This window comes from Alligator mississippiensis, chromosome 14 (assembly GCF_030867095.1).
Source record: "Alligator mississippiensis isolate rAllMis1 chromosome 14, rAllMis1, whole genome shotgun sequence".
NCBI lineage: Eukaryota > Metazoa > Chordata > Crocodylia > Alligatoridae > Alligator > Alligator mississippiensis.
The window spans coordinates 16,201,277-16,218,137 of record NC_081837.1 but is presented as its reverse complement, the minus strand read 5'-3'; the positions used below and the strand labels follow the sequence as shown (position 1 = coordinate 16,218,137).

The following is a 16,861-nucleotide window of genomic DNA, read 5'->3' as shown; positions in this document are numbered from 1 at the left end:
ATGCATGCTGCTGCTCCATCTCTGACCCAATTCCCGCACATGCTGCTGCCTTATCCGCTGCCTGATCCTCAGCCTCCTCGCTGCGGCCTGATCCCTGACCCTAGCCACTGCCCCGACCTAAACTCATTACAGCTGCTACCAACTTTTAGTGTCAACTCCAGGTAACAGCAGCGGCAGCAGCAGCTCTGGCTTAACTCTGGCCTGGGGCAGATGGAGGCTCCAGCTCTGGGGCCAGGGGCTGGAGCTGGTGTACTGGCACTTAAATCCAAGATGAGGCTTGTTTTTCCCCCACATGTTGAAAAAGGCACCCCCCCCCCATTTCGGAGTCAGGTGAATATGGCAGTAGCTGAGAATACTAAAACACGGGAAAGAGACTAGTTATGAAAGCTTAAGGAAAGGAACATTCTGCTTGATAAAAAGAAAAAAGAATAGAGGTCTTTTGAACGTTATATGAAAAACTTGTTTTAGATTCCTACCTGATTTGCTCTTTCAAGGTCTGTCATGATCATCTCAATTTCATCAGCCCTAGAAAAACAAAGCAGCACAAACTTTATTACTGAATGGTGAAATAGCATCTATAGGTTCTACATGTTATGTATACAGTACATTTTTTTGACATTTATACAATAGAAACAATGTTTTAAAAGGGATCTGGAAAGGATGAAAGATCAAACTCTTAACTTATTAGCTCCGGTTCAGACTCACTTGTGCATATGGTTTTGTATTTCTCAGGCCACTGACAGATGTTTAAAAAAAAGGTGTGATGGGATCTGATGCACAATCCCAACAATCACGCATCCTGCCATGCCACACAATTGTCAGATCCCATTACGCCATACTGCCAGTGCAGGGGGAGCCCACAATCACAATCCCAGGCTCCCTCTGCACTGGCAATCTTTGGTGGGAGCCCCATCAGCTGACACAGCATGGGAGCACATGGTGTGCTCCTATGGCTGGGAGCTCCAGTCAGTTAGGGGGCTCCAGCTGCAGGGCCAGAGGGTGCCTCCTCTGCAGCTGGAAGCTCTGAACACTGCAAAGGCTCCCAACCATGGGTTGCACCATGAGATCCCATGGTTGGTAGGCCCATCAGTGGGGATCTACTGAAAATGGGATTTCACAAAATCCAGTATTGCCTGCAAAATTCATTGGGGGCGGGGGGGGAGCACCCTCGGAGGTCACCCAAGTCACCCATCCCTAAGGCCAGGCATAACCGCTGTGCAAGTTCACCTGCTTGCACTTCAGCCGAGTTGGGACCCAGGAACAGTTGCCACTGCGTAGAACCTGGGTGACGGCAGGATTTCCGGGGGGAGGAGGGGGTGGTGGGGGTACTGAGACCCCCTACCCTGAGGGGAGTGGGGGTCTCTTCTGCCCACCTGGCTGCCAGTGAGGACTTGGGGGGGATGGGGAAGTCTCTGCTCTAGGACTGTAGGCCCAGCAGGCTCCCTCCCACCTAGGTGCCACTGATTTGCAGTGGGGAGGAGGGGGAGTGTTCCAGATTTCTTTAAAAATCTAATATTGTCACCCTTATTTGGTGATCACCCTCTCTCAGCACCCTTTGGCTGTACTGCATGCAAACATTTCTTTAAAGATGTTTAAAGATGTTTCTTTAAAGATCTTTAGCTAGTAGCAGGGCATTATCAAAAAGGTTCTGGGACTCTGCAATTCCTTTCTGTTGGTGCTAAACAGCCCATTTATTTACCCATGTATTTGCTGAGAAAGGGGTTGAAGTGGGATTCAACTGAGTGCTTGAAGACTTTCTTTTTTTCTGGATCGCTCCTTTGAATACTGATTTACTATTCATCCAAAGGGTTCTTTGCATCGAGAAATGTAATAATAATTTATATAAAGTAAAATTATTTTTATTGATATTTCTTATAGCTCTAAAATCTTTAAAATTCTCAGGGGCAGCAACTACTGAAATGTACTCTGGAAACTAATGGAAAACAGACTAGCACATGTGCTATGCAGTCTTTCTTTTGGTATGAACTAATAAATGTTTTAACTAATTTTACAATGGGAAAAAAATCACATTTTGAATTATTAATATATATTAGTTACTGGACTATATTTCCATCCTGGGGAAAACAGTGATGTTTAAATGCTTGGAACTCATCACTTGATTACGCTGAACAGGCTAATATAATCGTGTAATTGTATTTTTACCCTTCTTTATACCAGCTTTGAAAAGGAATCTTTGTTTTCAGTGTCATTGCTGGAAAGTCCATTTCACCTTGTTAATCCACACATTAAAATGAAACCATTTTTAGAAAGGGATTTTCACACAGAAAAGAGCATGTTTGAGCAAGATGAATACAAGAACATTTATATGATCAAACTAGGCATGTACAACAAAGTATCAGATGGAAGAAGTTATTTTAAAACACTGAAGAAATTATTTTCTAACACTAAAAAAAACCAACCCTTCTGGCTTGACCATTTAGGAGACTTGCCTATGTACAACTTGCTAAGGATGATTTTATGAATATGCTGTATTTGTGAGACTAGTCTACATACCAGAACCAACACCCAAGCTGTTTACTTCCACTTCCATGTGCCCCGAAGAGGCTAATTATAAATACAGAACAACCACAGAGTTGAAGCTGCATTGAAACAGCTAGGATAACTCTGGGATCAGTACTGATCTTGGGAGCGTAGAGTGGCTGGGCCATGAGGCTCCGGTCTGTGAAGGGGTAACGAACAGACGGCCTGTTCCAAAAGTGTGCTAATAAGGTCGAGGAAAGAACCGGCCCTGCCTCCAAGACTACAATCACAGACAAAACAATTCAGATGCATACCAGTCATGGATTACTGGTATGGTCATCTTTATTGAAGAAATATACTTTGAGGAGGAATTTGGAGGTGTGTGAAGCACATGAAGAGAAGGATATTCCAAGTATAAGGAGCATCAGAAGAGGGGACGCAAAATAGATATGCAGAAGAGAGGCTTGGGCCAAGTAAAAAGAGCCAGATTAGAAGTGAAAGCAGAGATGAAAGATGGAATTGAGTGCAATTCCTTACAAGTAAAGAAGATGCTCTTGAATTTATTGAGATGATTGCTCCATTTAACTATAGGTTTGAGTATTTTAATATAATAATCATATTTTCATAGTTGTTAGAGGCTGGAAGGGAACTTACATCACCAGGTCCAGCCCCCCTGCACTTGGGCAGGAAAGACTGCTGGGGCCAGATGGGGTCAGTCTATTTAAACCGGAATTTAAATGACCTACCATAGCACTGTTAGGGGCCATCATGTATAAGAGCTACAGGACTTAAGTTAGTAATTAAAATGCTGCCTTTGAATATGCACAGACAACTCTCATCCAATTCAGTGGAATGTGTCCTCTTCTACCTGAGGGCAAACTCTATCCCTTTGTCTTTGTATTCAGATATAACATCTGATTGGGATGCTCTAAATTCACTGTTATATCTGGATATTTTATCCATCTATTTTTTTACTGCATGATACCTCACTGTTTACCTAATAAAAAAAAATGCAAACTATCCAAGAGCTAAACCCCCCCCAAACAACAAAAATAATTGCCACTGTAGTAGTATGAACATTCAGAACCATAAATGTTATCTTTAAGTATAGTAATGAATTCAATTTATTTTCTTTCCTAAAGCAAGTGTCAACAGCATTCTGAAGAATCTTCAAAACGATTCATTCATTCTTTTCATTTTAAGAGCTCAACTACCACAATGGGGGCTGGCACTTGACAGTCTAAAATCACTTATTGCTGAAAGTCTCTAATAGCTACATGCATTGTTGCTCAACAAAAGTATTTATTATAAAATAAATTATAGTTTCTTTACCTTTTTATGTTTTTATAAAAGCAGTTTTCATTGATTACTTACAAACAACTGTGTTATATTCAGCCTTCCAGGCACTGGGTAATTTCTTTTTAGTCCAGAAAACATAGTTCATTGAATCAGAGCCACAAAGGTCACTTCTAGTATATTTTCTTTACAAACAACTTTCTGTTATATTTGGTCAGACTGAACAGAACTTTAGTCTTTCAAGTGTTCAATTTATTTCAATACAACAACTTAGGATAGAAATAGGCACATCCTGGCATAGCTGATCTGCTTCATTTGGTGAAACATACTTCACCTGCTGTCCCACCCACTGGATCTTGCAGGATGCTCCTTCTTTACACAGATGCAACCTAGACGGGGGGAGCAAGCTCCAATGTGGTCTCAGCTCTGGGAGCACACCAAAGGATTGAACTGGTGCATCTCTGTAAGCAGGGGAAAGCTAGGCAGGTACTCTTGGGGCTTAAGAGGCCTGATCCTATGTGGAAATTACTGGTTGTGCAGGATGGGGCCTACCAAGCCCTAGGAATGCATCTTGGGGGAAGCTGGAGAACACAGGCAGCTCTTGGCTGCCTGTACTCTAGCACCATAAAGCAAACAAACTCTGTCACTCAATAATGGCAAAAATTGATACCAACTACTTTGTGCCCACAAATTTTGGGCATTTGTGGTGCAACAAGGGGCATGGATGTCTTGTTTTCCTGACCTTTGTGCTGCTATAAAAAAATTTTATAGTGGCACAAGGGAAACAACATATGTTTCCTTCCACCTTTAGTAAGCGAGATACTATTCAAATTAACGGGGGGGGGAACGACGACGACTATGGTCCTGTAAGTTTTAACTTGAATCTGGTAAGAAACTTTAGAGAACAGTGGTCAAAGCCTGCAATTATTGTCACCCTAAATCATGGACCAAGTTAGCTTTAATGTAAAACCAATGACACTAACGCTTATCTCAGTTTTTATACCCCGTGCTTTTACTTTGAACAGTGTCCTCTCTGCTCCTAAAATAAAGCATGAGGATTAGATCCCTGTAATTGACACTGACTTGATCCTACCTGTTTGCAAGGTGTGAAAGGCAAAGAACAGACCCTACGATGACAGGCTGAGAGCCCTGGGGCTCTTTAGCCTGGAAAAGCGCAGGCTCAGGGGTGATCTGATGGCCACCTATAAGTTTATCAGGGGTGACCACCAGTATCTGGGGGAACGTTTGTTCACCAGAGCGCCCCAAGGGATGACAACCAGGTCGAATGGTCATAAACTACTACAAGCCCGTTTCAGGCTGGACATAAGGAAGAATTTCTTTACTGTCCGAGCCCCCAAGGTCTGGAACAGCCTGCCACCGGAGGTGGTTCAAGCGCCTTCATTGATCACCTTCAAGAGCAAACTGGATGCTCATCTTGCTGGGATCCTATGAACCCAGCTGACTTCCTGCCCTTTGGGCAGGGGGCTGGACTCGATGATCTTCTGAGGTCCCTTCCAGCCCTAATGTCTATGAAATCTATGAAACTAGTTTTTTATATGTAAATGCAAAGAGCCAGTACAGCAGGTTAGTTTTAGGATTATCAAGGATCTAAGAAGTCTTAATTTCTAATTTAAAATTAATTCCAGGTAAACCTTAGGGAAGGCATACATATTATAGGAATCAGGCTCATGTCAAAATGAAGACTACAATTCTTGGGCCTTGTTAACACTGACAGCTTTTTCTCAAGACTGTACTATAGGTAAAGATGACAGCTGGTAACATTGTTTTTTTCAGGATGAAATAACATCTTCCACCTTGTGTTTCCTCCTTTTAGTTAACAGCGATCAGAATCAGTATTTACACCTAGATCTCTAGTACAAGAGAGCTAGAATTGAAACAACTGTAAAGGAGATGATTCACGTATTTAAAATATACTACGCATAAGTTTCAATCTCTTCGGGCACCTATATACGTGCCTGATGCCTGCTCCAACGAGTTCTAATTACATCACGTCTGAACAGACTCGATTAAGCAAGTGTGCTAACTAGCACGCTTCAGTAGTTTCAGTGGCACGTGTATTTAGTGTCCCCACTCTTCAAAATGGTCAGAGGGGGTGCTTTGACTAAAGATCATTGAACAAGCTTTAGTTAAAGTGCTCTTGCTGCCATTCTGAAGTGTGCGATGCTGAGTACGTGAGACGTTGCAGGCAGTTTAATTAGAGTGGCTCTTGAGAGCCACTCTAATTAAAAGAGCCGCTGTAATTAAAGCACCTCCCCACCCCCGAGCATGTGTAAAGATATACTAGGAATTTAGTGCACCAGGTTCTTTAGTCAGGGCCTTGTTACATGTTACATTATGAGCCACACAAATGTTGATCGGCATCTTTAGTTCTCATGTTTCAGGCCAGCAGGGGCCTGGAGGACAGAAAGGCAAGAATCCCAAGCCCCCAAACCATTGCAGGCTTCTCTCCTGCCCCCTGGGACTTCCCCAGTCCCCCCCACTGCCACTCAGGGTTCCCACTTACTTGTGGCTGGGCACACTGTCTGTCCCAGGGCAGTAGGCAGCGAAGGGTTAACCTGCCTGCCTGCCTGCTGCTCTTCCCTGTGCTGAGCCTGCCCAGAGAGCAGCTGCGCAGGTAGGTTAAACCTTCCCTGCCTGCTCCCCCAGGTAAGACAGAACAGGAAGCTGCACATAAGCAGGGGAGAGGGTGCTGGGGGCAGTGAGCGGGGATCTAGGGTGCTGGGAAGGAGGGAAGGGGGATAGTGGGCCTGACTCAGGCCAGCGGAAGCTGCGGGGAGGTGGGGAGGATGTTTACACCAAGGTGTAGCCTAGAGGAGGTACAGCTTAGTGTAATATCAGCTGGGTAACAGGGATCAGAGATAATCCTGCCTTGGAGCAGCTGCATAAGGAGTGCTCAAAGCTAGTTTCAGGTGTTAATGTGTGGACAATCCAGGTGTTAACAGCTCCACGAGCCGCCCATAATTACCATGTAACAAGGTCCTTGTAGTATTTGGAGCTCTGGAATAGACAGTAAGCAACAGAAAAATCGGTATCCTTAAAAAAGAGTGTCATTATGTATTTTACTCCTGCTGGTGAGAATGCACGTTATGTTGGAGCAGGATAGGGGAAGAGGGGAGGAAGAGGAGGGACATAAGTCAAAGTAGTCCAATGGCCATTATCTAAAAAGACTAGTATGCCGTCCATAAAAAGTTGCTGAATGACTTAATGAAAAACAGACACTTCAAAGATTAAGTCTGCCATTTAATCAAGCCAGCTAATTAGGTTCTGAGTAGTAAAACAGACAGACAAAAAAAAACAAACCACAAAAGCATAAACAGAATTGGTAGAACAGAACAAACTCAATTTCCTTCTGAATCAAATGAATTTGCTGAAACAATGTACTAATAAACATGGCATTATTCACCTGGCAACAGACAGAGAAAGAAAAGGACAACTCTAAACATTATAAAATGTAATGGATGCTATCAGGAATCTACTGCAATACACAACCTGAACTCAATGATCCATTTCCACCCAGCAGATATTAGTTTAGGTAAAAAGAAACACCTATTGCGATTCCTGGTTTATAAACATATCAAGTGAATGGTATGCTAACTCTCGTGGCTACAGTTTCCAAATACTACAGTTTATTAAACCTTAAAAGGAAATTGCTCTTGTATTCTTTATAAATGGAAAAATTGAAAAAAGCGAATGATACCTCTGAAACTATAACCGGGGCCAAAGCCAAGGTCAGACTGCAAGTCCATTTAGTCCTGTATCTTGTTCCTCGCAGTGGCAGTGTGAATACTAAGGAGAAGAGCATTTAAGCCTGTCATATCCAGAAAAATGTCCTCCTACAGCTTCCAGTAGTGAGAAGCCTAAGAAATCCTGATTTTGAGGTTGTACCCATAGCTATTATATTTAATACCCATTGATGGACCAACCTATCCTTAGTGAATTTTTCCAATCTCTTTTTGAACCTAGTTATCTACTTCCATACTATCCTGTGGCTGAGAAAATTTCGATTAAAGCTTTTATTTCCATGGAGGATGCAGGGGAGGGGTGGGGCATAAGTGAAGGAAGTTTATTCAAGCAAACATTTAATGGGAACCAACCAGTATTCCATAGGAAATGGTCTTGTATCCAGGAAGGAATTTCTGGATACACAAGGTGCATCTACATGTGCACTCATATTAGGGTACAGTAAATTAATTAACTCCACTGTAGGATAGTACTGTCCAGGACAAGTATCCTATGGCGGAGTCATTTACGCCATCGCAATGCATGTATAGATGGTGACTGGGGCTGGCTGGGGGGTGATGGTCCTACAATCCCAGCTAGCCCTGAACTATAGTGCCCTATGCTCCAGACAGCCCCTCTGCAATCTGATGCCACCAACTGCAGCCTGGGGCTGACTTCCTGGGCCCACTGCCAATCTGGGGCTGCTGTGCCCCAACTCTGTGTGCTGGGGTCCTGGGTGCACATGTAAATGCTGTGCCTGGGAGAAATAAACTTCAGTGCAAACTGCACCAGAGTTTATTCTTTGCCCTAACTGAACATGTAGATGCACCCTGAGAGCAACTCCTGAAACACCAGTAGCCTTCATCAGGGATGTGGAAGATCCAGAGTCAAGGCCTTCATCTGATCCTAAGCTACATTGGATGGGTGTCTCAATTTTTCTTGCTGAAATGTTTCACTTTACCTAAATATTTACATTTTCAATAGACCAGTAAGAGAGAAATATGGGAGATCCAGGTTCAAGTCCTTGCTTCAGAAATTTTTTTTTTAATTTATTCATATAAAGTGGGACACAAAAGACATTCGCTCACAGTAACTCATTGACAGGGCCGAGCAATCACATAGGGCAGAGGCCAGCAATCTATGGCTCATGGGCCCAATTCAATTTGCACAGCCATTGGACCTGCCCTGAAGAGCTGGGAAATTCAGCATCATTCCAGTGGTGGGGGTCTTTGCTTGAGCCAGAGCCAGGCAGCAGGAGCTTTGCCTGTGTCTTGGGTAGGAGAAGCAGTGACAGCAGCTGGTTTCTCGTACCATCCCATATCAGACTTGAGTTGGGACAGTCTGGCCCGCTGCTAAAAACATTGCCAACTGCTAACTCAGAACGTGGGAGACTGGTAGAGCAAGGTCTCCAGCGCTTAGACTTCAAACTGTCTGAGTTGTGTCCCAATGTAAAAATCAAGAAAAATACAGAAAAGGTTTGTAGGATGGAAAAAGTTTCTTCCCCAGCTCTCATCCTCCAGTTGTAAAACAGATTGGCAGCTCTGGCAATACATTTAATCTCTTTGTGCCCCATTTTCTCCATATGAAAATATGCATACTACTACTTACCTCAAATAATCTGCTTATGCAGATCTATTAATTAATGTTTAGAAAGCCCTTCAAAATCCTCAGATGGAAATACTACATAAATGCAACCTACATCACATCTTGTATATTGTAACATGAATATCACTGTAACGTTAATTAATTTAAATACTTTTATAATATATAAAACATAATCATGTTAAGACCTATTGTAGACAGGTTCTTTGATATGGCTAACATAACCATCCCATAGGTTATAAAGAAAAAGCAAAAATATTACTTTAACATAACTAAGAATGCACATACTCAGTCAAAGGGAGCACTATTCCTCTTAGTGGGGAGGTCTCAAATATACTTTTAAAATTCCAAGAGCAAAGGTTAATATTTTCTTTCATTAGAAATCCCCTAAGGATCTACAGATCAGATAATCCTTTTTCCAATATCATATATCCAGGCCTCCTGTAGAAATAATTTTTGTGTTCAGGGATTCATAAATCCTCCAACTTTATTAATTAATTGGGCGTTTCCTTTCTAGGAACTCAAATGAAAGAAAATCCTCTCCCTGTTAAGCAATAAAACACTGAAGACTTCAAATACAGAGATCAAAGAAATGTTAGTTTCAGGTGCACCAGAGATTATGTGGTACATCATGTGTATTAAGTAGAAGTGTGGTTAAGTGTCCAGTATACGTCATCTCTGAAGCTTTATGAAGTTATCCCACAATAAAACAAACTCCTCCTACCCAAGAATAACATTAAGAAACTATACCACTACTACTTTTCGAGGACGTGTGATCTTATTTAATTTTAGGGAGCTCTTTTTCTTTTTGTCTTCTTTACATTATAAATACTATTTAAAACTGTTTTAGTCTGTTAAGAGACAATTTAATATTTTTGTTGCTGCTAAACACAGAAGGTTAGGATGCTAAACATCATGAATAGACAACAATGCCTATAATGCCTTGCTAGACTGAAATGCCTCTATATAGATTAAAAGGATGCCAAGAAACTAAAATATTAACCAAAAGTGAACAGAAATTGCTTGCAAAGTTTAGGATATAGGGGAACAGATAAGGGAACACCCGGAAGATTTGTATAATGGAATACAAAACAAGTCACCACGTAAAAGAAAAAAAAAAGAGGAGAAATTAAAATCCTCAGAACCATCAGAGAAGCCTAAACTCTAAGAAAACTCGTATAATGCTACACTGTCTGCTTCTCCTTGCCAGTGACTTTTCTGAAATAGGGATCTCAAGGATAAGCCAGTGGTGTTTGCAATTAGAACGTCTTAAAACACATCGGGGGGGTTTTTGGTAAGTGATGCCCTAGGAGGTAAGCTTTTTAATGATCAATGATCCATGTGTCTGTTTTAATTAACTATGTTCATTTACTGAACGAAATTGAGATGAACAATGAACTCTTGTAACTCTTCTAGCCTCATTGAACAATTACGGTATAGAACTTATGCTTTTTTCCTCCTACCACCACTGACATTCAAACATTTGAAATACCAATAAACCATAAATATAAAACTACACACCAGTAAAAGCTTTGAACTGCCGTTCACAGAGTGTGAGAGTCAGAACTGCAGTCTACTTAAACCAAACATAATTATAACGACTTTTAACCACAAATCAACGGTAATAAAGCAGTTTGAACCCAATATAAAAATACTTGTTTTACTAGATAATTAATCCATTATATGTAATAATGTATGTTTTTCTTCGATGACAATAATTGCATTTGTTTAAGTGTCCTATACCTGGGCAGAGCCAACGACCACATTCTACAATTCTGGAAGCCATTTCTTCATCTGAACACTTTTTATTCAACTGCCACTGAATTTTTCTCTTTACCAGGCCAGGTAAACCTGCTGCAGTGCTATGGGGCTTCACTGGGGATGCCCTGTGGCAGAAGAGGGAAAGCAGCAGCTGTGCTGACATAGCACAGCTTGCCCCATCTCTGCTGCTAGATCTGGATCAGGCCCACAACAATCCTTATACACCAGATCTGGCTTGGGAGCGTAGAGAGTTCGATCCCCCCGCCTTAGCTTACCTTCCTACTATCCCCATAACCAAGCACGTCTCTGCCATAGTGCATTTCACATCCCAAAAGCCTCATGATCACAGGAGTAGTGAATAAAGTAATGTTGTGATTTTTCATAACATCAGAGCAGGGTGGATAAAAATTGATGATTTAAAAAACAAACAAACAGGGCTTTTAATGTAAATCAGATTTTTAAAATTATTTTATTTATATTATAATTAAGCTTTCCTTAAAAAAAATAAATAAACTAGCTTAAATGAAATTTGAATGTAATACAGCATAGGTAAAGGTATAACTTTCAAAATCTATTAAAATAATTTAAATAATATAATATGTTAAGTCAATGAGCCTCTACTAAAAACTCTGGCGTTAAAGGCAGAGTTTCTTCTACATAAGAATGATGGGGAGAACATCTAACTTTTGAGGACAAGCTTTAAATAGTATGGCACGATACAGGCAACCCCTGCTTAACGTGGTTTCGATTAGTGCTATTTCGCTATAGCGCTTATTTAAAATTGATAACTGATTTCACTGAGCGCTCAGCCAGTTTCACTATAGCGCTCGGTGGAATCAGCGAGTTTTGGCAGGAAGACGGGGAGAAGCAGCAGTGACGGAGGCAGCAAATGCGGTGAGTGGTAACGAGCGGGGAGGCAGGCGTGAGCGTGGAGGGAGTGGGGAGAAGCCAGGCACGGCTGGTGAACACAGACTGGTGGGGCAGTGGAGTATCCAATGGGGGCGGGGTGTGGTTTTGCAGCCTAGCAGGAGTGGAGTGGAGTTTACAGCCAGCCGGGCACGTAGCAGAGGCTGCAAACCCCCTGCTCCCGGCCGGCTGCAAACATCCACCCCGCTCCTGTGGGATGCTCCACTGCCTGACTTCACCAGCCAAAGCAGCGGAGATGGCAAGGAGTGTGGGGCCTGCACCCGGTGCCCAGGGTGAGTAGGGCCTGCACCTACGGTGGGGCAGCAGGAGTGCGGAGCCCGGGGCCAGGGCCAGCAGGGGCCCATGCCCAGAGCAGGGCAGCAGGAGTGCTGGTGCCTAGGCTGGCACATGGGGCCGGAGGGGTTGGCGGGCAGCTGGGTAGGGAAAGGCGGCAGTGGTGAGAAGCGGTGAGTGGGGGGGGGGCAAGGCATCAGTGCAGGACCTGCATTGGTGCCCAGGGCCAGGGCCGACAGGGACCCAGAGTGGGGCAGCAGGAGTGCAGGCCCAGGCTGGCATGTGGGACTGGAGCAGCTAGTGGGGAGAGGCGGCGGCAACCAATTACCTATATTTACCTTCATTCCTATGGGCAAATAGATTTCACTTAGTGCCGTTTCGCTTAGCACTCATTTATTCTGGAACCAATTAAGAGTGCTAAGTAGGGTTTTCCTGTAGTTCATGCATTAGGGGCTTGAACCTGCAAGGGACACAAGGCCTATACTACTGGATGCAAAGAATTAGTAAAGTCATCACAGGTGTCACTGAAAATGCAGCAACAATGACAAGGATCTTAGAAGAAGATAATGGAACAAACCTGAAACTTAACACCACATGGGTACAGTGCTCACTTCATGCATCTTTTAATCAAAAAGTTAACCACTCCAAGAATAAAGGAAAATGTTGCTGAAATTGCAAAATACTTCCATAACAACCAGCTGGCTTCAGCTTCACTAAAGAGAGCTGCAGGATCCAAGTTAATCTCCCCCAAGATGTTCAATGGAATTCAGTGATTGACTCGTCTAAGCTATTAAGAACTGGCCTGTTTGTGAAGAAAATTATGACATAATGGACGTATCACAGCTAGAGCAGTCAACATTGGACTAAAGAGAAATGTAGAAGATAGGCTGAGTACACTAATACCTATTTCCATAGTAGTAGATTCTCCTTGGACAAACTACAGAAAGATTGTTTCTATTCTGCAGATGCTTTTGACATTTGGAAAGAACTTCAAGAAACATTATAACAAGAAATACCCAAGAACAAAGTTAAATTGCAGGTAGTAAAGTAAACAAGCAAATGGATCAAGCACTTATCCCACTAAATTTTCTTGCCAATATTCTTAACACACAGAGTACCAGGGTAGATGCCTAACCATCAAAGAGGAAAATGCTGCTATATGAGAATCTACTAATCACTCATCAATCATACTAACTGTAAAAAAATTCAGAGCTAGAGGTAGACCATTCCAGCAGAACATGTTTCGTGAGCATGTTTTAAAGAAAGTCATGCCACTGAATGGTAGAAATTACTAGCAAAGCACCTGGAACCAGAGGGCACCTATACATGTGAAGGACCTCTGCTCCCACTTGTGCTAATTAGCGCACTCCAGCAGCCTCCGCGTCATGTGTATTCAGGGTCCCCATGTTTTAAAATGGTGACAGGAGTGCTTTAACAAAAGCTTGTTGAACGAGCTTTAATTAAAGCTCCCCGGTTGCCATTCTGAAGCACAGGACGCTGAATACATGTGATGCTGCAGGTGCTTTAATCACAGCGGCTCTCAGAGCTGCTCTAATTAAAGTACACCTCCCCTCCACCCTGAAGCATGTGTACAGATGCCTATAGTTTGTTGAAGTGCTAAGACAGGTTTTACCAGAAGACATGTTTCACCATTTGATAGCATATAAGTATGTAACAATACAAATATATTAAACTATCTACATCTTGTCTGTGTACCTAGGAAACGTACCAACTCTACTGTTTTAGTTGTTATATCAAGCAATTTTCAAAATACACTTTTCTCAAAAAACAATACATGCATACATAATAGGAAAGTTGATAAAAAACAATGACTTAACAGGCTTTTGGCTTGTTGATTTAAATCATGATTTAAATCAGGTGATTTAAACTGATTTTGTTTAAATCAATCCACTTTGCACCAGAGCAATCTCACTGAAAGAGAAATACTGTACACACCATATTGTAATATTTTCAGATGCAGGCAAATACAAAACACCTGCAAAATATGCAAGCACTTGTTTGTTTATATATATGTACAGGCATTAATGATATTTGTGCATAGAAGAACTATTTTGTACAAGCTAATCAACTATAGCAGTAGGTTAACAATGCTATTTTGAATCCGTAGACAGCTTGAAACAATAGCTTTAACTGATGTATGAAATACCCTATGTATCTCAATGAGGCGAAGAATCTGAAAGTGGGGAAACAAAAAATTAAATGTCCACATTATTACCTATTTCACTGCTGACCATTTAAAAAGAAACAGTGAGAATCAAACCTGCCTCTCACACCCTTGCAACAGCCAAAATTCAAAATTTCTCTTATCCATGCCAGCTACCAAATCCCACACCCCGGTCAGGATAAATTCTATCCTGTTGTTTACAGGTTGCCAATAAATCTAGAACAAGTCAATTATGAAAATGTGGAACCATGATAAAATAAAATTTAATACTGAAATAAAAATGTAATGGTTGCTGCATTATTCACTGTTGTATCAATTCTTTTAAAAAGGCTATTAGTTTTAATTTTAAATGAAGATGCTACAGCATTTTTCACTCTGCTGCTAAGACTTGGCACAGAGCTTAGATGTAGCTTACCATGACTGGCCAGGTATAGTATGGGCGGTGTGATCCACAGAGCCCTTCATGCAGAAAAGTAGTCTATTGAATGTAGCAGTTATGAATGATGGGCATGAACTAAGATCCAGTTACATTTATTTTCTCCTTTCTTTCAGTAGGGTAGTGTTGCTCATGAATCGGTGGTGAAGCCCACCCCTCCCCACCACATTAGTGCATGTGTCTAGCCTAGGCAGGAATTTATTTAGAAATATATAACCAACAGGGATAACTGAAGTGTTTATATTAAAAATTTGACCTGTTATCTCTTTTGTCAATTTATTCTCACAGACGAGAGAGAGAGAGAGAGATCAGCCATCCCACGTCATGAACAGAGGCATGCAATCTGTTGAGTCTGTAAATATATCCTGTATACTCTAGCAGTCCAACTTCCATTTGGTTCCTTCACTTACTGTATTTACCTGAATTGAAGATGACTGAGTTTAAGGTAACTTTCCAATAATTAGATTCAAGACATGGACAATTTGTAAATTTGCTATAATTTTCCATGCCTCGAATCTAATTTTTGGAGGGCTGTCTTAAGGCAAGCAGCAGCAAAGGGGGCATGTGTTTGGTGGGTCCCCACCCTCTCACTTGCCCCCCTGGCTGCCCTTCCCCCAGTACCCGCGTGTCCCACCTGATGCGTGCACACCTGCACCACTTCTACCCCAGCACATGCACACTTACAACCCCTGCTGCCTGCCCCTGCCATTTGCACACCTTCTGCTTGATCCCTCCAATACCTGTCCCCCTGCCACATGCTCCTGCTTGCTCCCCTGACCCTGAGCTCAGAGTTGGAGTCAAAGACAAAACCAGTGCCCCCCACTTGTACTCAACTCTAAGATGAAGGGCTCCCCCTGCCTCCAGCTGAATGGAGAAAAACAACCTCATCCAGTAAATACAGTTGACACAAGTCCTGATTAGGAATGATATGAATCAGGAAAATAATAAATAATATGCCAAGGGATTCAGGATCATTATTTAACTTGTTTTAAAATTACTGCAAATTCCCTTAGATTCTGCAATCCAGATTTTCAACCAGGTTTCCAAAACACATCAGCATGATTTTCAGGAGCATCTGTGCACATAGAGAGTTAAGCCTTTCTGGGCACAAACAGCACACAGTTCTGGTCCATGGTCAGTTTGAATCAAAGGGGCAAATTCTTGGAGAATGGCTGAACATTTGGCCTTGAGTAAGAAATGTTTAATTTTTAATTTTTAATTCATTATTCCATAGCCATTTTTTTCACACAAGATCTTTAAGACCACGTGTTGTGTGCTCTCATGTCTGACTCTGGACACAGGTTAATGATGAACACTATTTCCAGAGCTTTAAAAACACCATCAAGCTATTTTGTAGCCAAACAGATGGAAGTGGCTGTTACACAGTCAGCTATATTAATTTTACTTTCATTTAAAATGAATGGGGGAAACAATCTGTTTGCCAAATGGAAAGGGACAGAGCTGATAGTGGAAAAACATGAAGGGTAAGGAAAAAAGCCCTCCAGAAATGGCTATGTGCATTTTTCTGGAGAAAAACTTCAACATCATCCATGAGTGTGGGAGAGGAATGGAACAGGCAAACCCAGGTTCTACTCCCAGTTCTTCTACTGACTTTGTGTTATGGTTGGCAAGTTACTCATTTTTTTTTGCCTAAATTCTTACTTACCCTAAGCCCCCTTTAGCCCCTCTGATGACCTTAAATAGGACAAAACAATATTTGACTATTTCTTGCCTGAGTTAAGAGTTGGCTGAGATGGAACTGGCATTAATAACTGTATGCTGGACCTTGTTCCGGCCCCCCTTTATAAGGGCCATGGAGGGAATGCCCAACATTTCCTTGCTTCTCCAGCCCACAGCTCTGAGGTTGCTAGCAATTACATTAGGGGCCAGAAAACCGTCGCCACCAAAAATACAAAAATGGCTCCCTCTGTGTTTCCTCCAATGGGAATATTATATTTTCCCTGTAAGTTATGTATCTTAATTTATAAAGGTGGATTGTTAAATGGATGATACTATATTTCTGTTACTCCAAGATGACTCCAAATTTAAGGGACGCAGTAGGTTAGATGGTGGGAAGAAGGTCACCCCTGACACTTTGCCCCCTGCTGCCTGTCCCCCTGGCAGCTCCCCCCCCCCCACCTTGCTCCCCCAGGCCTGCA

At 42.1% G+C, this 16,861-nt stretch overlaps 1 protein-coding gene across 9 annotated transcripts in view; it reads right to left on the bottom strand.

Annotated features, from left to right (window-relative positions):
• CUX1 (cut like homeobox 1) overlaps positions 1-16,861 on the bottom strand; it is a 415,956-nt gene that overhangs the window by 145,429 nt on the left and 253,666 nt on the right. For all 9 annotated transcript variants that reach the window (XM_059717047.1, XM_059717050.1, XM_059717046.1 and 6 more), the window contains exon 9: positions 477-525. In XM_059717047.1, the coding sequence (XP_059573030.1) occupies positions 477-525 (49 nt within the window). The remainder of the gene's footprint in view (positions 1-476; positions 526-16,861) is intronic.